The sequence below is a fragment of the Lytechinus variegatus genome, chromosome 4 (assembly GCF_018143015.1).
Source record: "Lytechinus variegatus isolate NC3 chromosome 4, Lvar_3.0, whole genome shotgun sequence".
In the NCBI taxonomy this organism is placed as follows: Eukaryota; Metazoa; Echinodermata; class Echinoidea; order Temnopleuroida; family Toxopneustidae; genus Lytechinus; species Lytechinus variegatus.
This window is the reverse complement of record NC_054743.1, coordinates 40,336,867-40,360,091: the sequence shown is the minus strand read 5'-3', so window position 1 is coordinate 40,360,091 and position 23,225 is coordinate 40,336,867. Positions and strand designations below refer to the sequence as shown.

At 38.2% G+C, this 23,225-nt stretch overlaps 1 protein-coding gene across 1 annotated transcript; it reads left to right on the top strand.

Annotated features, from left to right (window-relative positions):
- Positions 1-3,912: 3,912 nt before the first annotated feature.
- Positions 3,913-13,852, top strand: LOC121412692 (subtilisin-like protease 1). The gene is made up of 9 exons (XM_041605469.1): positions 3,913-4,091; positions 5,143-5,245; positions 5,978-6,112; positions 7,242-7,392; positions 8,184-8,302; positions 9,962-10,112; positions 10,475-10,695; positions 12,233-12,419; positions 12,978-13,852. Exons 1-9 carry the CDS (start codon positions 4,039-4,041, stop codon positions 13,136-13,138), a joined length of 1,281 nt encoding a protein of 426 aa, XP_041461403.1. The 5' UTR covers positions 3,913-4,038; the 3' UTR covers positions 13,139-13,852.
- The last annotated feature ends 9,373 nt before the right edge of the window (positions 13,853-23,225 follow it).

Here is a 23,225-nt window from a genome sequence, read left to right as displayed (position 1 = left end):
GTCATAGAAGTATAATAGAAAATGTCCATACGTACGTTCTGTCAAGACCATACGTACGTTATGACAGATCCACGCGTACGTTATGAAAGAACCATGCGTACGTTCTGACTTGCACGCGTATGGTTTTGGCATGCGTTTTGTCGGGAACGGCCAACCATACGCGCCAGCTGACGAACACGTGTCGTAGCCTAAAAAATGCTGCCGCTCGACTAACGCGTGTCAACGTGTATCAACGATCGCGTAACTTGCCTACAACTTATGACCAGCGTATGCGGGACGTATGAGCCATACGCTGGCATACGTCGAAAAATTTTGTGCTTGCACAAAACTTTTCGACGACCTCGCCGTATGACGACGCATACCAGCGTGTTTTAGCGTACTCTCAACGTATGCAAAACTTACCCGTAACGTATTCGACGTACGCCAGCGTATTCGCCAAATTCCTCATACGTCGGGCATACGCTGTCTAAAACGCCAAGGTGTGACAGCGCCTTAAATCTAGAATTTTTCCGCTCGCACTTCGCGTTCGCATCAATTGTTTAGTTATACTGTATACATGGTATAGCTATCCTGTTCATGATTACAAAAACTGATTAAAGTTTTCCATTCTTTATGTAGAAATGTCAAAAATTTTCAGCTTGCGCTTCGCGCTCGCATTATTTGATTGTTGAAATATACAACGTCTTCATGGCTAACTGTATGCAGTCTTTAACAGGACTGGTAGGCCTACCTTTCCGATCAGTTCAAAACGTTTATCAAACATTTCTACTCGCGCTTCGTGTTCGCAGTAATTATTGCAGGCACATCTTTTTTCTGAATGTTCAAATTTTAGGAAAAAATACATACAATTTCAAAAAACAAATTGCTCGCGCTTCACGCAGGCATTATAAAATAAGGATTATGATATTACACATATATCTTGATTTACAGAATAAAGCTAAGAAGTGACTCATAGGACTACCCTCTTCAAAGAAACAAACGAAAAAAGACATCTTCGAGCAGCCGATCGGCGAAAATATGGCTGAAAAAAAATTCCGGGCCCCTTTATTGGCGAAGGCTGGATCCGCCCCTGATTCATGTGCCTATGAAATAAGATGATTTAACATGCATTTAAGGCATTTATGATTGCCTGGGGGGAGGGAGGGGCCGCCATTTTTCCGAAAAGTACACAGGGGCTCTAAAATCAGGTCGAATTTGGGCCCCCCCCTCCCTACGAAATCCTGGATCCGCGCCTGTATGTATATCACAACATGCTACCTCTAGGAATGCATTTAGCTTTGTTTGACCCATCACGGAGACCGATCAGACCTACCATTTCGGACATTTTCGGAACATGTTGAATATACTAGAATTTTTCCCCCTTTTTTTCTCTGGAGCTTCTCGCGGAGCACCTGAAAGAGCTTTGCGGCCGCGGCCAGCCGTTTGAGAAGCGCTGGTTTAAAGGACAAATGCTAGGGTATGTAGGGAGAGAGAGAACAATTTGGGGATTGTGCGGGAGCGTTTCATCAACATTTTTGTCCAAGTTGTCAGATCTGACACCTTTCCTTGATCCTGATTGGCTGAGAAGCACTGTTGCTATGGTAACTGTCGGATAAAATGGGCATTTGTCGGATAAAACATCCGACAAGTCCTTTCACGAAACGCTCCCTAGATTTATAAATATTTCTGATCACTTGTAAATATTGTAATTTGCTCTTGATTATATAATAAATATAAAGAAAAAAAAAGAAAGCACGTTTGTTGTAACCAAGCAGTCTTGGGAAGGATAAAAAAGGAAGGATGACTCAAAGAGGTCTTCTTTTCAGATATTTCACTTTGTTAATTTGTCACGTCACACCCCCCCCCCCCCCCCTCTCCTCCATACCTCATGCGATGAAAATTCCACAAGTGCCATCTCAGAATATACCAGGTCAATGTTACAATGTAAAAAAAAAAAGTGAAGACATCGTGCCGGATGAGTGATCTAAATACAGAATACGTCAGCACATTTAAGTGTGTATGAATACTTCAACCTTGGTACCGACTAGAATTTCAATATATATATATATCTTGTTTGTGTTCGACTGTTTAGTAATATAATGTCGTGTCACCGTTGTGTCAATATACTGGAATAGGAAATTCACTCCGATCATATCCTAATCTGTCAACATTGATATTTACAAGTTATTGCAGATCAGTTTATTCTTCGTGTGTCGATTCTCATTAACTTGTAGTACAGAAGGAACTATCAGATAAATTTCATGTAACGGAAGACAACGAGATTGTTAAGATATCGTTTACACGATGAATGCGATTTATTTCGGAATTCTTTTAATACCGAGCTGACAATATTTTTAATGACAATATTTTCCCTCTTTTTTCACAAATGGACACGTTTAGTGATATCACAAGATGAAATGTTTGCTTTGGAATGTATTTTCTTAAATTTTGAAATACAAGTTAGATCGAAGTTTATGTTTTCAACAAGCCGTGTAGGGGGCTATTTCAGGGGGAGCGGAAGACTTTGAAAATGTGTGTGTCTGTGGGGGTGACTGTTCGTAAGATTATAATTTTTGCTTTATTTAAAAAGTGTCGGAGATGTTCAGCTCCCGCTACCCATCGGCCCCTGTGCTTAAGTATGGCATATAAGATTCAATTCCATTTGTTCATTAGTTATGCAGAGAAAATAAAACAGATCAAAATAAACAAACAATCGCGGAAGTCTTTCTTTAAAAGAATGGGCACTATTATGCCAAAAGAGCCTCAAATGCTTTGTTCTCTTTTTTTCTCTCATTATTGACTGTTGTAAGATCTTAAATCGGGATAGCCCCTCGAAGCAGTCATCATTATACCCTTTTCATAAACCTATCCTCCAATTAGCCGCCTAAGAGTAATGCGGATAATTCAATAAAAATTGCGTTCATAAACTCCGAAAATAAGCCGCATTATTTTTACGAGTGCCCGTCCTGAAAAAGGGGATAATCGCCATGACAACTGGACACGCCCCCTCCGATGCGGTTGTGTTGGAAAAGGGTGACCTTGTGACCGCACCATGGCAATTATCCGCATAATTTGGAAATGCGTTCATAAACTCAAAATCTTGTCCCGATGCTGCTATTATGCGGATAATAGCAGCATCAGAGTAATGCGGATAACTCTTGTCCTCCAATTTTACGACCAAATTATGCTGCTATTAGCCGCCTAATTCATTTTAATGGGGTTTATGAAAGGGGTATTACTCTGGCAAGTCATGCTGATGATTAATTAAATTTTTACATCAAAGTGCCTGATTATTATGCATGTAAAACATCACGAAAGACTTACCCTTGTTGCCCCCCCCCCGTACCACCCCTTTGATTGTACAGATCCATAGAGGGAACAAACTTTTAAACATCTTCTGAAAGGATTTAAAAAGCAAAATATTGATTCGATTGGGACATATGGTATATAAAAAAACAATTTTCCTTTCCTTAACTACCGGTCGTTATGACTGACACTAAAACATCATTTTTCAATCAACACATTTTGGATTAATGATATTCAACGCTACTCCTCAAATAAACATTTTACTTTTTCAAATTTGAACATAAACGTATTGGTATCGAAATGTCATAACGTCATAATTTAAACAAAATAACTGCCAAAATCCAAACAAAACAAACAGATGATCTATAATTATCTGTATAGAAACTGTGCGTGACGGTCGTACAAGCTGATGGAGAAACAACGGTGAAAAAATATCGTTAATGACATACAATCTTCAATACGCAATACACGACCTGTTGCCTATTGTCCTTGTCACGTCCTGAAGTTGTCTTTTGAGTAGACGTAAGAACAAAAAAGATAAGAAAACGGGAAAAAAGGTTGTTCTTATCTCAGGAGAAAAGTATAAAAGATGGAGAATGGCCCGTGTCGAGATTATTGGGCATCTTACACCAGGAGTACTCAGAAATACCTAGCTGAAAAGAGAAGATACAGTTCAAGCGCCACAAATTCTGACTTCCAGGACAAACTGTTGAAGATTCTTGCCAGTGTCTTGAGCTACCTGAGCAGATCAAGATGAAGCTTCTGATACCACTACTTGTGTGCATGGCTGTAGCATTTTATGTCAGGTAAAAAAGAGCCATATTGTTATATTTACTTCGATGTAAGCACTGTCAGTTCAAGCTGAAATTGTATGATTTTTTTACTGGTTGATTTTTGTCACCTTGGCTACCGAGAACGGCGCCATGAAATTCTTATTAAAGGTCACATCACTTTTTCTTAGCTTTTTGATTGCACGACCCGGTCCCTCTTTTTCTTTATATTTTCAAGGTTTTTTTTAATAGTTACTGAAAAGGGATGGGGTCGGCCCCTGCATATGAAAATACAATGAGAGGTTTGAAACTGGCATCAGATTCCCAGAAAACGAAAATACGTTCCGCCTATGGGTCCCCATATTTTGTAATAAAAAATGTCAAGAATCATCCGCTGGAACTGCCCCTGAATAGATAATCAAAACAACCATCCAAAATGAATAATTGTATCGAAAGTCTATCGAAGAGTAGAAAATAATCATGACAGAGGAATTTCATAAATTAGTTATCCCCTTATTACCCGTAACACAAGGTTAGCGATTGATCGTACGCTTGATTTTCACGATTGATTGTACAGTGTAGTCAATGGAATCAATCGTAGAAAAGTGCTGTACGATCATTGCTTTTCTGTTACGGGCACCAGGTTGTTGTTTTTTTTAGACATAAGATTGTCCACTGACAAACAAGAGTTCCAAGAGCTCTTGCAAATGTCATCACTATTATCATTACATTTTAATTTGATAAAAATCCATTTTTTGATTGGTCGAAGTAGAAAATCAGAAATATAAATCCTCCGCTGAAATAATATATTTTGCCCAATAGATCGCGGGCCAGCAACAACTAATCAGCACCAGATCGACGATGCTCTAGCTATTTCTTAGATCGTTGAACACCAAACAGGGTAGCAGCAAGGCTCCCATTTGTTAACATCTTTCGGTCTGACGTGGCCGGGGCTTGAACCCTCGACATCCCAGTTGTAAGGCGGACGCTCTAACTGAGCCAACACATCGGTTGAATGTAATATCACAACAATATTCATGTTTTACCCCCCCCCCCCTTCCTCCAATCTCCACTTCCCACCACCCAGTCATGCAGATTCTGGCTCGGGCTCGTGTAGCTGTGAAGATGAAGATAGTATAGGGGAGAATATGGAGGAGGAAGTTACCAGTACCTACATCATCACAGCGGAGGTAATGATATTGGATTTTTAATGGTTGCAATTTAGGAATTCATCTTCTTTTTCTTTCACTGGCCACACTATTTTATTTGTCACCATACTGGTCTTTTCCCCGCATCCGTATGTGATTCTCTCTTACCTCAATTCCTACTGAATTTTTGCTTGCCGAAAAAGATGATGATGATGATGATGATGATGATTATGATGATGATAAAGATGATGATATAGATGATGACATAGATGATGATGATGATCAAGATGATGATGGGGGAGATATCGTATCTATTCATGTTGACATACAACTTTTCATACGTCAACTTGGCGAGACAAAGTTTCTCGTCATGTTGAAACAATGAATTTAATATATAAACTTGGCGAGATAATTTATTATCTAAACATCTCCGCAAGTCAATGGCACTTTAAAGCTTCCATAGAGATTGGCCAAAACTATTACGTTATTAACGTGGAGAAGGTTTACGGTTCACCGTGTGTATTATGAAGAAGGGAAGGAAATACAGGCAAAAAGATTGAAATGGAAAGACAAGTTAGAATGAACAGAGAAATTTAGAATTATTCTTTTCTTGAAAGTGAGGGAAGTCCTGAAAGGGACTGTAAACTAGATGAGGTGAGCTGAATATGGCTTGAGTAGCAATGGTTTGAGGAGTAGCAGGTTACCATCGTATAGCAGGGCGAGCATTAGGCAGACTTTAATGATATTTTCTTTCTTTATCGTTATTTAACGCAGAGTAAGAAGGACCTAAACAAACTTCTGAAGAAACTATCGAAAAAGAAGGACTGCAAAGATGCCATTGTCAAATCAGTCGTAAATGAATTGATGTTTGCCGCCACGGTGAAGATGAGTACAGACTGCGTCGAGGAGGTAAAGATGTTTATATCATTGATGAGCGAGGGTTGTTGTAGGCCTACTTTCTCCATAGGCATATACTATTTATTTTTTAATGATTAAAATATTTTTAATGATAACAATATTTTTTTATAATTTAAAACTAAACAAAATGCAAAACAAAATGAGAGTAGGGCAGTCAGCTATCTTGTTTCCAAGTGTTTTTTTTATGGCTTAATCCCATTATCATAATACAAATCAATATCAAGCATCACAAAATTATTAATTTTTGAATTCAATATTATATTTATAAGAAAAATGACTCACCAGTAAAACAAAATATAGAATGATATAATGTGGCAGAATCATTTGTACAATGATTTTTCCCCTTTATTTCTTGTCAGTCCCATGCGCACGCTAGCTCGAAAAGGTTCTCAACTGTTCCGATCATATACAGACGAGAGATTACCTTCTTTTCATGCTTTAATCGTCAACTATAATTAAATCATACATTTTACATCACTCGTCAATTCACCTATTAAAAAATAACGGGAATTCTAAAGAATCACGTAACACTTTTGGTGACTCTACGGCTTTAATTGACTAACGCCTTGCCACGTTCCTTAAACTTTGACACGGTGAAATAGAGATAGACTTCAGATAATTTTCTATCAAACTCGGAATAATCAAAAGATGAAAGAAAACATAAGCGGGTGACCTTATGACTCATGATTTCACTGATTTACAACACAAACATTGGGAAAACAAAAGAATCATTTTGTCAAAAATAGATTCGCATTCCGAAAAAATTAAAATCTCAAACGAAAGTGTCTTTCCCTAAGATTTGCTAGAGTCTTGATTCATTAGATGAATGAATAGGGGGAGATGGGTTTCCGTGATATGTGTATTAACCATTCCAAACTATCAAGTATGAGTTGACACTCACCACTCATCATGACTACACAAGTATGGAGCTATCTCTCTCAGATTATGCAGATATCATACTCACAGAAAAAACGTCCCAAAGGCGAAAGTCTCAGATTTCTTTACAATTAAATGTGTGGTAGAGAATCGAAAATTATTTCGATATCAAAATGATTTCAAGAAGACACAGTCATATTTGAATAACAATCAACCAGAATCGTAATTTCTGATCGTTTGCCAGGTGCACGATTGGGGCTATGAAATCGAACCTAATGCCCTCCAGTTCACAGACGATATATCGGACCCTTCATCAGTTGACGATATCCAGTCATGGGGTATTGATCGTATCGACCAAAAATTTCTTCCACTGGACAACGAGCCATTTAATATCGGTAAAGTATGGGCCGATCGTATCGGGGATGGGAAGGGAGAAGGGATGTCAAAAATTGTGGGTTTTTTAATGCCCCAAAGGAAAATTAACTCAATATGCATTAAGGTAAATTATAAATTAAACAGTTTCCCAATGAAAAAAAACCAAAACATAATCAGGCACGGCAAATTGATATGGCCTATAATCAAGATAACTAAATACCTTTAAATGACTGATTTGATGAATAAAAATGGTGCCAATTGATAGCTAATACCTATGGGTTTTTTTAAGAGGTAAGGAAAATTTGAAAAATAAAGTTTTTCAACCGCACGTTGCTGCCCAATAATTCAAGAGTTGGTCAAATGATTTGCTTTTTATATATTTGACCTCTTTATTTTCAGGATTGTATGCGGGTATGATGCATGCCCCCACTACCATATAATGTTACCCTATTGCCTTGTCAGTTAATTGGGATTATTTAAATTTTTCAAAAAATATAATGGCTCTTATGATGTGCAGTGTTGAGAAAGGCTATCATTCCAATTAATACTATAATCATCAGTTATTAACTATGTGAATTGTTTATCATTCTGCATTCCAACTCATTCCCTTCTCTCTTATGCACCCCCTCTACCCACCTCCCCTTACCTTATTCTCTCCCTGGCCCCCTTCTTTCCCCCTCTCTCTTCTTCTCTCTCCATCTCTTACTCCCCTTCTATATCCGTCTGTCTGTCTGCACTTTTTTCTCTCTTTTCTGTCTCTCTGTCACTGTATTTTCTTCCTGTCTCTCACCCTATACGTCTCGCGACAAAGATGGCGGAGACGGTGTCGACGTATTTATCCTGGACACAGGAGTCTACACCGACCACTCGGAATTCGGTGAACTTGGACATAAACGGGCTGAGTTTTATGCAGATACCTTCAATATGAATGTAAGTATATAGAATATGCATTTCCGATTTCATCGAAAAACATGTCTTGTTTCTGTATCTAGTTGTACAATCTTACGTCAACGGTGCAGAATTGGTTAAAAAAAACAAGTTGAAAACAACAAGCTCAAGTTAAAGATGATTTTCAGTAAAAAGGAAAAAGCTCAGACCAGGTTAATAATGCCAAGATATTTCATAAAAATCGGATATTAAAAAAAAAGAAAAAAGGTATGTCTGCTAACTTTACAAATTGTTTATGCATAGATAAATGTGGTTGATAACACAGTCGATGGCGTCATGAATTTGACTCGTTTGGTATTGCTCTTGTATTTCATCAAATAAACCCATTAAAAGGTATGTAGATTTCAGAATAGATTTTATATTGCTTCCTCACCAATGGGGATTATATCATTCGAGCGTTATTATCATTCTGAGAAATTTGGAGGGCGCCGTCATGGGCGGAAATCCAAGGGAAACGGGGACGTGTCCCCCTACTCAAAATAGTAGGGGGACACAATATCAAATGTCTCCCCTACTTTTTGTGGTTTTTTTATAATGGTAAAAAATGCATCATTCAAAGTCGATATAAAACGTGTATTTTAGGACAAGATAACTTTACTTTGGGATGAAAACCCCTTTTTGCTTGTCAAATTTATTTTCGTCGAAATGACCTTAAAGTTGGGGTGATAACCTTTTTTATTTTGTCCCCCCCCCCCTTTGGGAGAGATTTCTGACCCTGGGCGCCTTTAACAGTAATATTTTCCGATTTTAACTTATACAACCCATGAGTGGTTTTTAAGATATAGAGAGGCGATTCCTCAAAATCTATTGGCGATACGAATCTCTCAACTTCGTTATTAATAATGACCAATCAAATACAAGCGCCATACAAGACACCAGAGGAGCATTAAAAAGAAGACTTATTACAATAACAGTGCTTCTCAGCCAATCAGAATCGAAGAAACTTGTCACATCTGACAACATGTGGACATAGAATATTGATAATAATAATAATAATAGGCATTTATATAGCACCATCTATCTAGAAATATTCTATTCCGAAATATTCTATTCCGAGGCGCGTTGTCATTATTATTATTACCCCGGCTTTAGCTCGAGCTGCCTCTCAGCGCTCATGCATTCAAGGAATTAATCCTGCCGGGTACCCATTCACCTCACCTGGGTCGAGTGCAGCACAACGTGGATAAATTTCTTGCTGAAGGAAATTACGCCATGGCTGGGATTCGAACCCACGACCCACTGTTTCAAAGTCAGAAGACTTATCCACTGGGCCACAACGCTCCACATGCTGAAATGCTATCCTGAAATAAATTCCGCACCCCCCCCCCCCCTCTGTTCGTATAAAGCCCCCAAAATGACTACTCGTGGATATTAAAAGAAAATGGTAACTTTGACTCTAATCTTTGATCACTTTTGCATGCCTCAAGTTCTGATCAATATCGTGTTGTTTTTTTACATTAGTTGCGCATTGAATTAAAAAAAATTAAGTGAATAATAAGATACTATTAATACATTATTAAGTGCTAAAGAAACATTCTTGAATGGCATTCGATTTTACAGCACTACTTGTTTCCCGGCTATATATGTTCTGAATTTATTGGGGTTTTTTTTATTTTCTTGATGCTTTTGCTTCAAAATCAGAACCCTACAAAAGGCGACCCTAACGGTCACGGGACCCGGTGTGCTAGCTCTGCTATTGGTCAAACTCTTGGTGTTGCGAGAAAGGCAAAGGTCAAAAGCATCCGTGTGGCCAATCATCAGGGCACTGGTTCCATTGAAAAGTCTATCTTGGGTAAGAAAAATAACATATCATCTTAGAATGCATTTATTCAATCATTCTTCAAATCCGTGTGAACCTTCCTCGAAATTGGCTGCCTTCATGACTGGCAACCTGATCGTATTTTTATGCTGACCTGCTCCCCTTCGTTGAGAACCACTGTAATTTGGTACCCTCTTATTTTCGATTTGAGTTCAGTTGTATTTTATTCAGATGTATTGCATCTTTGTTATGTGACTGATAAAGTTTCGTTTAAAAACCTTTTTCAGTTATCATCCTGAAGATGGTCTCAAAATGAAAAATCAAAAGTTTGAACTTCACCCTAGGGTAAGTTTTCTTCCTCACGTTCTATCTTCGCTTTCGTTTTCATTCATTAGGTTTCGATTTGGTCCACCAGTATGCAGAGGCACAATCAAGTGATTACAAGTGCGTGGTCTCGTACTCATTGACGTTGCCCACTACCTCGAAACCGTTAGATGAAGCCGTCAAGAAAATATCACAGAAATGCTTCGTGGTCGTTAGCGCCGGCAACTACGGCAGTGGCAATGACCCCGATCTTGCCGATGCCTGCAACTACTCCCCAGGGCGGAGCGAACATGTGAGTACAGAGGGGAGTTTCTCGCTCCACGATCATGTAAGAAGGGTTCAGGAACATAGAAAATGAATTGTCGAATGTCCTTTATGACAAAGGACAACCAAGAAGTCTTAGTCGATTTTTTTTTCAATAAAAGACAGCACTGTTTTCCTTCACTCTGGACAAACGACATATTTTGTAATTTTTCGTCAGCTCCGAAACTTAGGACGAAACGGCTGCTCCGTTCGCCAAAGACATCCATGCTGTCTTTTGTCATTTGACGGGCAATCTAAATATATTTACTGTGTACTTGAACCCTCTGTGCGTCGCGGAGAGGAAATTCTAACATTTGCGGCCAAATTCAAACCGTACTCTAAAAAGAGGGAGAGATAGAGAAAAGATCATCATCAAGGTTCACAACAGATTCATGTGCTTCATGTCATGTCTGTCCTGTAACTGTACATTGTGCTCTGTTTCCAAGACGTGCTCATAAGCATAGATCTACCATTATCACTATATTTTCAGTAATCTTGTATTTTTCTTTATATGTAATGTGTGTGGGCGTGTAATGACTTTAGAAAGCCGTGAATTGCGCATAAGAGCCAAAAAAATGTAACATAGCCGTATATTTGACGTAAGAGTTCTTTAAGAAATTCTCAAGGAAAGCTTAGAACATATTCCCCACTGGAAGGACAACAGCGTAAAACAGTGTGTTCACATAGCAGACTATCTGGAAATATTATTCACACTGTTAAATGCCCAAATTCAATACTTTTAAAATATTTTCACACTGTGGACACCTCGATAGTGTGACTCTACACACAGCAAAAACTGTGGTGTTAACCGGTGTACATAGAGGACCACACCAGTTATTTTACACCGGTGTTAAATTGGTGGTGTCAGTTTTACACATGTAGGTGTTATTACAACACCTATGGTTGTTACATTTACACTCTTTGGTGTTATGTTCAATCTATAGGGTGATATTTTAACACCTAAGGGTGTGGTCCTCTATTAATACCAATTGGTGTCAGTTTTTACAGTGCACAGTGTGTTCACATGGTCGATTATGTGAATATGTGATTCAAATTGTTGAAATGCCAAATTAAACAATGGGTGATTTCAAGTTCGGTGTTGGCATTGGTGTTGGTGTTAGTGTTGAAATTTTGATTAATTCCCCTAGCTCCAAAACTTATTCAGAGTTTTTAAAATGATTCAAATCACATTATTGACATCTCAACAATGAGTGAGTGACTTTTTGGGACCATCCTCATTTTATGTTTGGTGTTTTTATATAATCGTGTAAAAATTGACCCAACACCAACACCAAAAGGTCAACACTGAACTTGAAATCACCCAATGTGAAGGCGATTTCACATTGTGTTCCACACTGCTGTGAACACGTGCACTCTGGCACACGCCGTGTTCTTTCCAGTAAGTATATAAAATCACTTCTTTTCCTGAAAATTAGTTGTAGTTAGTAGATTACTTTAACATAAATGTTGTTGTCTGTAATACATCATCAGTGTGAAAATTATCTTACAAATCTTCCAACTGACAGGTATTCACCATCGGAGCGTCCCGTCTTCGGGTATCGAAGACCGAGGACCACAAGGCTGGCTTTTCCAATCGCGGCAAGTGTGTCACGCTCTTCGCCCCTGGTCATAAACTCACTGTCGCTTCCAGTAAGGGTAACACAACAGTCGAAATCAGCAGTGGAACATCATTTTCTGCTCCAATTGTTGCAGGTAGGCTCAGAGAGAAAGAGAGATTGGTAGAGAGAGGGAGAGAGAGAGAAGGAGAGAGAGGATGTGAGGGAGATAAAGAGGAGAAAGAGAAACTTTGTGGGAAAAGGTTGAAGGCGCGGTTCTATGGGGGCACGTTCAGAACCTCAAGTACCCCCACCCCCTAAAATACGGCATTCGATATACTAGTTAAAAGAGTGCAATGTTCCCATTTGTCTCGAATCAACACGTTTAAACTACAAATGTTACCAATCCTGGGTAATTTGATACTCCTCTGCAAAAACGCAGAATAATTTAACACCAACCTGGTATCTATATCGGTCCACAGCAACACTGTTTAAGCGTTAGGCTAACACCAATTTGGCAATTCAGCAGCACCAATTAGTGTAAAAAGAAATACATCGGTTTTATTCTCAACAGGTGTTGTTTCAACTCATCTCGTGTGTGGTCCGATATTATGGTCCAGACTGGTGTTAGATTAACACCGGCGTTTTCGCAGTGTCTGATACTGAATGTCAAAGTATTAAATGATTATTCATTTCCATGATAACCCTTCTGCAGGTGCCGCAGCTTTGTTGCTATCCAATGGATGCAGTATGGCTGCAGTGAAAAGTATTCTGGTTACCACCGCCACCAAGAACCTCCTGCAGGATCTAACAGAGGAGCATCTTTTCTTGAATGTCCAACATGAAGCGTTCAAACATCCCGGATGTGTATTTTAAATCGAGATAACTTTCCCGGTTTATCGAGTATCGATCGGTCTATCGAGTTAATATCTCATTTATTATGCTTCCGATTAAACAATCTTGCAGAAATTAGTGGCTCATTTCCGGATACGTAAACGATGCCATTTAGAGCACGTAGAATTCGCTTTATGAGAATGTTCTATAATTTTTTGACTTAATTTTACACTGATTACATTGTTTGTTGTTAATAGGGTTTAAATGTAATGCTGACAGATATAAGTTTCGAAATTCGAATTATTTTTTTTGCAATTCCGTCAGGAGTATGTATACTGGAAGTTCGACATTCCCCTCAGCACATTGCATTGTAGTTATCAATTGTCCTCATCCTCTCTCAGCAATTCTTCATTATTAATGCAAATTAAAAACATCATTTTTATGAACCAAAATCTAAGACTTGAATATAAGAACCACCCTATCCCATCATAAACATGGAAATCGGTTCTTATAGAAGATTGAGCGATCAGCTACAGTTCTCATTATCGATCTGCAGTCACTAATCCTTGTTGTTGACGGTCCATATCATTTTTTCTAAAATTCAACCAAAATCAAGCTAAGGTTTTGCCCATGTATATCCATGTGTTCTCTACACTAAAAATAACTAAATGATCAAGTGAGTGATATCGTATTTGCTTCATAAAATCGTTGTGAAATCTATGCGTCAATGTTATTAAAGTTAAATGGTAATAAAGTTAAAGACTGCATCAAAATGTTTCCAATGTCTTTGTGTTATTTGTCTCAATACTGTGACATCATGCGGACAGAGTACCTATAGAGATGGAGCAACGACAGAAAATCCAATGTGTAACTTTACTATTAGTTTGTTTCAAATATGACTATCGAACGACAATCGCGAAGAGCGAGTTTACTAGTCTGTGTTATATATCGCCAAGAAACTATATTCATTAAAAGACCTCGCAAAACAAAATATTCGTCGAAGATTATCCGAAAAATGTCTTGGAGATGATTGGGATTCCCCGAGATTCGGGAAATTTCCTTCATAGTGGAAACACTGCAGTTAGAGTATCTCCACTCAACTCGTAACGTTGGAGAGGTTTTCACAATCCACCACATGCAAGATGTGGTTAGTCCTGGAAAGGACTGTTGGGAGGAGTTATACAATGTAAGGTGAGAAAGATGAGAGAATAATCTTTCGTCGCGATATATATAAGGTGAAGTCCTTTAAAGAACTGTAAAGCAGGTGATATTGATGAGTTGGACGAGATTAGAAGAGATGCCTTGGTGAGTGTTTCATAAGTAAGTTAAGAGCGACTTAATGAGCGACTGGTGATCCCTTCTACAGCTAAGCCAAAACCAATGGAAATTCGGTACGCATAATTTACCCCAAGAAAGCAGAACCAGTCGTTCGTACGGAATATAGTTCTTAAAAAAAGCTGTATGAAACACTTACCTGAGTCGATCATCGGGGGCCTGTTTCGTTAAGAGTTACAACTTTGTAGGGACTTGCTCCTTGATCTGTGGTAACCCTGCTGATGTGGCAAAAACCATCGAAACCTTGATTGTGATTGGCTGTTGAGCCAAGTTACCATGATTGGTGCCATAATTGCAAAGTTACAAAACAGTTGTAAGTCATTTATGAAACGGAACTCCGGAGTGACTCCTGATGACAGACAGTCGAGCGAAATGATGGTAAATACAAAACGCATGAAAGATAATGTGGGTGGCTGAATGGAATCTGCTACCAGACATGGTTTTAAGACAAGGCTAAACAAAATTCAAATATTTATTTTTCATTCAGAGGCACGTCATTAATTCAAATCCATCACAAGCCAGTAGCCACACACGCCTGCAGCAATTATATCTCGATTGAGGAGTTTGCCTGCAGTAGCAGGAAGAAGAAGAGATAATTAGAAAAGGAATGGGGGTATTAACAGTGCACGAAAGAGAGACGGGTCGGAGGAAAATGGACCGGTCAAAGTGGAATAAATGAGAAATTGAAAGGTGAGTGCACTCGAAGACAAAAAAGATATTTCAACTGTGCACGACTAGCAACGCCACGTACGGTATCCTAGGAGACCTATTGCAGCTGCACCTTTCAGAAGGTGCAAAGTTGAATGGTTAGATACCTTACAATATATTAGCGTACCGGGGTAGGGGGTGCATGGGCAGTGCCCCCCCCCCCGCATTAATTTGTGTGACCCCTGCCATAATTTTTGTGCCCCAGTCGTAATATATTGGGGTTTTTTCAGACGGGAAAGTGCATTTGAAGTACTTATGCCCTTTGTAATTTGCTTGTCATATCAACTTTTCCTATACACAGACATGATAGATTATTAGACCAGAACATAAAAGAAGGGAGATGGGATTTTCACCAAGCCTGTACTTTCAGATATTTGATTGGTTCTTTTTGTTCATATCAGATGGACCTTGATAAAAATACATACCCTCTTTTCATTAACATAATGAATAACACAATGCATTCGTTATGTACATCATCATGCAAAGCGACACCCAAAACTGATTAACAAAATGGGAAAACTGTTCCATAGCAATGGGCATTCGGCAGCCCTAAACTCCCACTTCCCTGATTATACACATTTCCTTACAAATTGCAATTAGACGGGCTAACTAGATCTAGGCAACCAGCTAGAAAAAAATAATATGTGAAAAATAATAGTCTATTAGGAGCGACCCCTTTCCGACGATTAAGTTGCTGAAAAACATCATGTATGCTAAAAACAAATGTTATGAATATGAATCTAAAGCAATATTTTGGATGTCCTCTCGATTACGTAAACATGGTAAAGTTATGGTTTCGTTCTTCTTTATAGCGTGCTTGCCTTTTTTATATACCGATTGATAAAGGGAAATAAAATTTATATTTTAAGAAAAATAAAAAAAAATATTTAAAGAAAACTCATGTCCCACCTATATTTCACCAATTATTTGCTTCAGATAAAAGAAAAAAAATATAAAACGATTTTTGGGACAAACTAATATCTTGCATAAAAATATTCACATGCAGAAAACATTATTATGAGAAGAAAGATTACTAAATATACGATCATTCTAATAAATAAAGTACAGAAAACTGGTTGTCAATTCTGCAGCAAACGGAAGAGGTGATAAACTGAACCAGCTCTATTGTCATTCCAAGATTTGTTTTTAGACAAACCTTGAAAGAGTACCAGCGAAGTGTATAGGATTATCATTTTAAAAGCGCATTAACAACATCAACAAGGGTTTGTCGAAAATGTGATTCTGGACGATCCTTAGGTCATGCTCGAAAAGTGGAGTTATCTGTCTGACGAAAGCTATGTATCTTTCTGGTTAAGAAAACAATTCTTGCAGAAAATTGGCCAATTAGAGGGAGAGGTTTCCGAGGACCTTATTATTGTCGTGTGGAATAGTACAAAGATATCATTATTCCTTACTGGAGTTGGAGTAATGATATCGCTGGCGCCTAGTGCTTGGAAATGGAACATGGTCTAATTAACATTCGTATACAATTTACCTTTGGGTCTTATTGTTATTTTGCCTATTTACGATTCCGTCTAAATTCCATTTGGTCATATTTCTATTTGGTCTAATTTCTAATTGGTCTAACACCACTTGGTCAATTCCTGTAATAGACTGGAAATATTTATTTGGGATTTAGACGAAAAGGCGATTAGACCATTTAGCTATTTGGATACTGACCAATCATATTCGACCAAGTCCTATCCATTAGACTAAGTGAAGATTAGACCAAACTGTTACTATAGCAAATGGGTTTAGCTCGTATCAGAGAGTTTGACCACTGCTACTGCTAGACCAAGTGGATATACCCACCCCCCAAAAAAAAATGAATAAATAAATAATAATAATAACAAATGATAATACACACTTATACACACCCTCACACACCCACACATCAACAAAACACTCACCTCTAACACAACGCACACAACCTTACCACAAACAACGACACACACACCAGGACGCACATACACTACACAGACTGTTGGTTGAAGTCAATTTGTGTGATGGGCGACAATTTGTGGTTCTAGGTTTCTTTATGCCGACACAAAATGGCACAATATGCTAAAAAAAAATGAGACCGGCACGTGCAGCACAAATAGCCGCGAGGCGACAATTTGTGCAGGAGTGCAGTTTTCGAGTCTCTTAATATTTGATTATCGCTAAGCAAAATATACTGTTGGTAAACAGTAAAAATAACCATGTTAACTAACATTTACTGATGTGTCCTGATATAAGGAATAAAAAGGTATGATAATGAAAGGTACCATCTTTGGGATTATTGTACCGAACGCCCTATATCAACGTTGATTACAGATATCGGATTTTTCTTTTTTTTTAACAATCTCCAGTGTTTCTTTAAAATTGAATGCTCCAATTCAAAATGACCGTCGGTAATCGAGTTGTGTTTAGATCGATGCCTATACTTTCCGCAAAATGCTAATATGAGGCCTGTTTGTGCCATGAACGAGAAAACAGCGGTGAAATTGAACCATGTGTTAAGCATCCGATGCCACATGTAAGGAGTGGTGCTACAGCAAAGCTAGGGGCGACTACTCCCTATATAGTCTTGAACAAGAGGTTAGTGAAGAAAAAAAAAAGAGGACATAGGAATGAAAAGGAAGAGTAGAGACGGAAATTAAGGTATAAGAAGAGAGTTTGGTGTTTTGTACATTACCCTGGACATGCTATAATTCCATTAATAACAAATAAGGATTTTCTTGTCGCCATGCACCCCCCCCCCCCCCTCTCTTTCTCACAATTCGCGAAATGAACTGACGACACCCCTGTCATGAGTGCAATTACACATGGAGATTTCGAGTCGATGAACATTGCATGGCACGTCCAGACTTTTGTTCCGGCTAATTTACTCATGTACATAGCATACAGGTCGTCAGTATCAGTTGAAGCATGGTACGATTGTAGAATACAGTGCAAGGTGGATACCACGCGCGACCAAAAAACACGTAAAAATTATGTCTTTTTTCAAGATAGGGCACGTTACGTACGTAACGTGATAAGGGTGTCAAAAACACCAAAATATTGAAAAAAGGGTATCTATTTCGCTCGGAAAAATATACGTGTTTAAGGTCAAATATGCGGGGATGATAAAACAAAATCAAAATGTTTTATAAAAGATGTCCTTTTTGTCTCGACACTACGTGTTTAGAGTCCAATTTGCGCGAGGTGTGGAAGGTGGGGCCGTACTAAACCAGAATAATGGTGTCTAATTAAAGGTGAAATCGACGACCGACGGACGCACGCGTGACATAACAATAAAATATCTGTGTACTTGTTCAGGGGTTCATTTCAGGAATACTTGCTACGAGTATCGTTTTGTTTCCAATACTTCTTAAGGGGTGCCTTTTCGGAACATGGAAAATACATCGCTGTATTTGTTTAGGGCTCATTTCTGGGAATACTTGCCAATTGTTTCCATTTCTTGTTAAGGGTAAGGTTTCACACGCCAATACTTGTTAAGGGGTGCATTTTCAGAATATGGAAAATACGTGTTTAGGGAGCTTTTCAAGACCCCGTGGTCGCGCATGGTATCCAATCGTCAATGGAAGTGCCCCCCCCCCCCCCGACCAACGGGCGCATCGACACTTCCGTTCAAGAGTGGCGTAAGATGCAGATAGTTTAAAGACAAAACCATGGGAAAGGTCGAAACCGTTTGCAAAGTAGACTAGAACTTAAAACGATTCATTTCGTGTTAGTGTAAGTGTGATATCCCTCGAGTGTGGTATTTGAGCATCATTCTGTTACCGTTTACAGGTTTAGAGAACAGGGGCCCGTTGCAGAACGCAACTTGATTTTAACCAATCTATAGCGCGCATTTGGGACTTGCGATTGATTTTTTGGACTTGCGTTTAAACGCAACTCTTTCTGCAACGGATCCCAGGAGATCAGGAATAAATCTCCTCGAATGTCGGATGATAGAAATTATATAAACACACAACATAATGACAAGACAATCACGCACACTTTGGGAGTACTTACCGTTCACATACACATATATACCCTTAGAAAACACAAACCGTTTTTCTTCTCTTCTCACACACAACCCATTACACACGCACACCCACCCTCACCCCCCTACACACACACACCTTTACCCACTGTTGCAAGCAGTTCCATTTCCAAGCAATTCTCACACACAAACACGCAACCTTCATTACAAACAACGCATCCTCCATTACATAATCTACTGAAATTAAGAAGGGACAATACATTTTGTTATTGTGCTTCCGATGACTTTATTTTTTAGCAGTGTAAAGTGTAAACAATCCATATTGAGTAGGACCTCACAAACCGTCAGTACATGTATATTTACATGCTAAAATTGTTTTTAATTGTTTTATATCGAGAAGACTCTCACGCCAACATTAAGTAGGGGAAGGCGGGGTAAGTTGAGCATAGGGTCAAGTTGAGCCACCAGCTCCAGGCCAATAATGAATGAGTCAGACATTGTGGTGGTGTCATGTATTGATGACCCATAGCATAACCCTTAACCCCACATTGTTTTCCACTTTGAAACAAAAAGTATATTTTTAGAGGGAAAAGTATGGATTTCAGCCAAAAAAAGTAAAAAAAAGAGTGTGAAATAGATAAGTGCTTTATACACACACACGTCTTTAAATATAGTAAAGACATGATAACAACATTGTTAGTCCAGGTATGGATCTTCATTCTTGTCATAGTCTTTTATATGATGGATGCATAATAAATGTGTGGATACAAAATTATTGCACCAAGTTCGGACTGAGGTAAGTTGAGCCAAACAGCTGGGGCAAGTTGAGCCATGGTAATTCTTATGGTAATGTATCTTTTTAAAAAAAAACCCATAAAAATCGATTGAAATGCAGGCTGAAAGAAGGAAATTTACATGACTGCTCTTTTCCTTTTAAAGGATGTTAGTATTTATAGAGAATTAGCAAGTGAAAAGACTTTAAACAAGAAATTGACGTGCTGGTTCTCCCCCATACATTTTGGACGTAGTTTTTGTGGCTCAACTTACCCCAGACGGTGGCACAACTTACCCCATATATGGGGCAAGTTGAGCCATTTGACATCGGTTTTTTCAAAGGTCACGATGACATTCAGTGTGGGGGTAGAAAGTTATATGTAGGTGAAAAAACATTTCCCAAGAATCAAATTTAAAGGCAAGGTACTTATTTCTACAATAGTACTAGTCATATCAATTCTTACATGTAAAATGCAAAAAGTGTCACAACTTACCCCGCCTTCCCCTATATATTTTAATCATACTAAACTAGCAATGTGTAGTACGATGTGGATATCATTACTCACCAATTGGACTGAGCTTAAATGATAGGGTTTCGCCTTTAGCTTTTCATCTGAAGCAATGATAATAAGCATAAATTATTGTTAGTTGTAAGGCAGGGTAAAAACTAGGTGGGGTTGAGAGAAAGGACTTCACTCTTCCGAGCAGGACTTATTTGTGTACCGCTCTTGACTAAAAGGGGACGGGCGCGTGTCTGTTATGCCAAAGTCTGAATTGGCGTCTGGTTGCCACTCTCTATAACTGTTGTTTGTAATGTGATTTTGGTATACTTTACAAAACAAAAGTGGGATTGTCGTGGCGTAGCAGTTCTGATTCTTGCCTTGTAATCAGAAGGTCGTATGTTCGAATCCCAGCCTGGCCTTTCGCCCTTTGGCAAGGTATTCATCCATACTTCGCTACTCTCGACCCAGGCCCCTTTTTCTTAAAAATTGCTTTGATTTCAGGGGAGCGTTTCATCAATATTTTCATCCGACAAGTTGTCAGATCTGACATCTTTCCGTGATTTTGATTGGCTGAGGGGCACTTTTCCTATGGTAACTGTCGGATAAAAGGGGAATTGTCGGATAAAACGTCCGACAAGTCCTTTCATGAAACGCCCCCAGATCTTGCTGGAATGTCAGCTATCATGAGAATAATGGAAATTCTGCTTCCACATTGGCTCTTTCAATGAAAGGTGACACTCGAACGAGTGTTGCTATCACAGCAACTTTTTTGTGAAATTCGTCCCCCCAGTGTGAAATCATACATAAAGGCACGGTCACACCGCCCGAGCGTTGTTGGAGCGGTCGTGGAGCGGAGAGAAAAAAAATCATCACCGCTCGCTACCGTTTACCATTTTCGATTTCGATTGTTTTTTGTTTTAGATTTTTCCCCCCAATTTTGAGAGCGAAATTCGTCCCTCTTTCCCTACCGCTCCACGACCGCTCCAACAACGCTCGGGCGGTGTGACCAGGCCTTTATGTAGTTGTCCTAGCAATTGAGGCTTGGAAAGTTTGAAACTCTTATTGAATTGCTCCCACGGGAATAAAGCAAGAGCGTACATTGTTTGCGGTCATGCCAGGATCCCAAGACCGGGGTGCGAAAGCGCTTAGAATCATAATGTTTTATGTGCTATATAATGTAACTATTATTCATCATTATTTATTATCTAAATCCCAAAACCTCTTCTCTTAATCTATTTTCAATATTTCACATAACTATTGGCCGTAATGCAATTGCAAATCAACGAGCAATTATTATGCTAATATCAATACAAAAATCATGAGAAACAAACTAACATTACCGTATACATTTTTGTTTCTTTATGTTCAGAACGATAAATATTTTTAAATGATTCAACTGATCTTGATCAAGAAAGAGGATTTTTTTTCTTAATAGAGACAATAAACAACATCAAAGCTTTCTGAAATAATTGATGTATTTTATTGTCATTCCTAAAGATAAAAAGCTATGTATATGCCATATCACAATATAATGCACTGTCTGCTTAATATTTTGTAAATTGTACTGTAATAAGAAAATTACATGTAATACTTTTCGCTGCTTTAAGATCCCACCTTGAAAACCTTAAAGATCATCATAAATAATCCTCTTATGCAGTGTGTTATCTACCGTATGCTTATTCATACATTAATATTCTGATATTGAATTCATTCAATCACCTGTTAAAACAGCTCTTATAACAAATCTTCTTCCGCCGGGTCGTACTGTGACATACCTTCGGATCACAATAGAACCAGGGATGTATGAAATATCAGATATCACGACAAAAAAAATAAAAACCCAGGAAAAAACAGGAAAAAAAATGTCAAAGACTTTAAATAATAACTCCCCTGAAAAGCGAAAATGTAGGTACATGAAAAAAAATTATATTAAAAATATTTCATTCTTTTATTGGTTCAAACTGCCACATTAATTTCGTACAATTATAGATCCAGAGATGTGTGCTATTGAAATTAATTGAATTTATTATAGAATATTCTGTAAAAGATTTTAAAAAAATGGAGAGAAAACATCGAAACACTTGCATGACCTACAATAACTCTTGTAAAAGCAAATACGAATACATGACATAATTTCTTGCCACAATAGACAAAGATATCTATTTTTTATGAACGACTAATAAGTACTCTTTTTTTCGGGAGGGGGGGGGTCTTGTAAAAAGAACGGAATATACTGCGATGAATTCATACACCATCTTGTCACGTCTTGAAGTTCGCTATATTTGTTTGATTTTAACTTCAAATCAACTTGTAAATGTTTACTGAGAAATACTCCTAACTCGGAGAACAGCTTACGAGTTTTTAAAGGCACTATCTATCCAAACCGTGCTTTTCCGTTCATTCAGAAGTGTAATATAAAGTTTTGCTTGAGTAAGTAAGGAAAAAAGGTATGTTCACACACACACACTTTAAAATAATATCCGTTTTCTTAAAGAAAATGTAGATTTGTGGATTTATGCGTCTTTATATAATCATAACTTGACACGCCTAAAACCTTGTTTAAATATGGAATTGCGTGCGCACAAACGTTGCTAAAAATACATTATTCCGTTAGTACCCCTTCAATCAAGTTTTGATTTCTGTCATAAACTATGTAGAAATTTGCTTTCAAAACAAATAAAAAATGTTCTATATCTTGAGTAAAAGATTCCATTGACAGATCATGTAAACCTGTATCTTTTGTTAGCACATGCAGATATTAGTTTAGTTTATATACTCCAATGATGTTGTAGGAGTAAGCATGATCATCGATCAAAGTAGAATGTCTATTGCTGCTCTC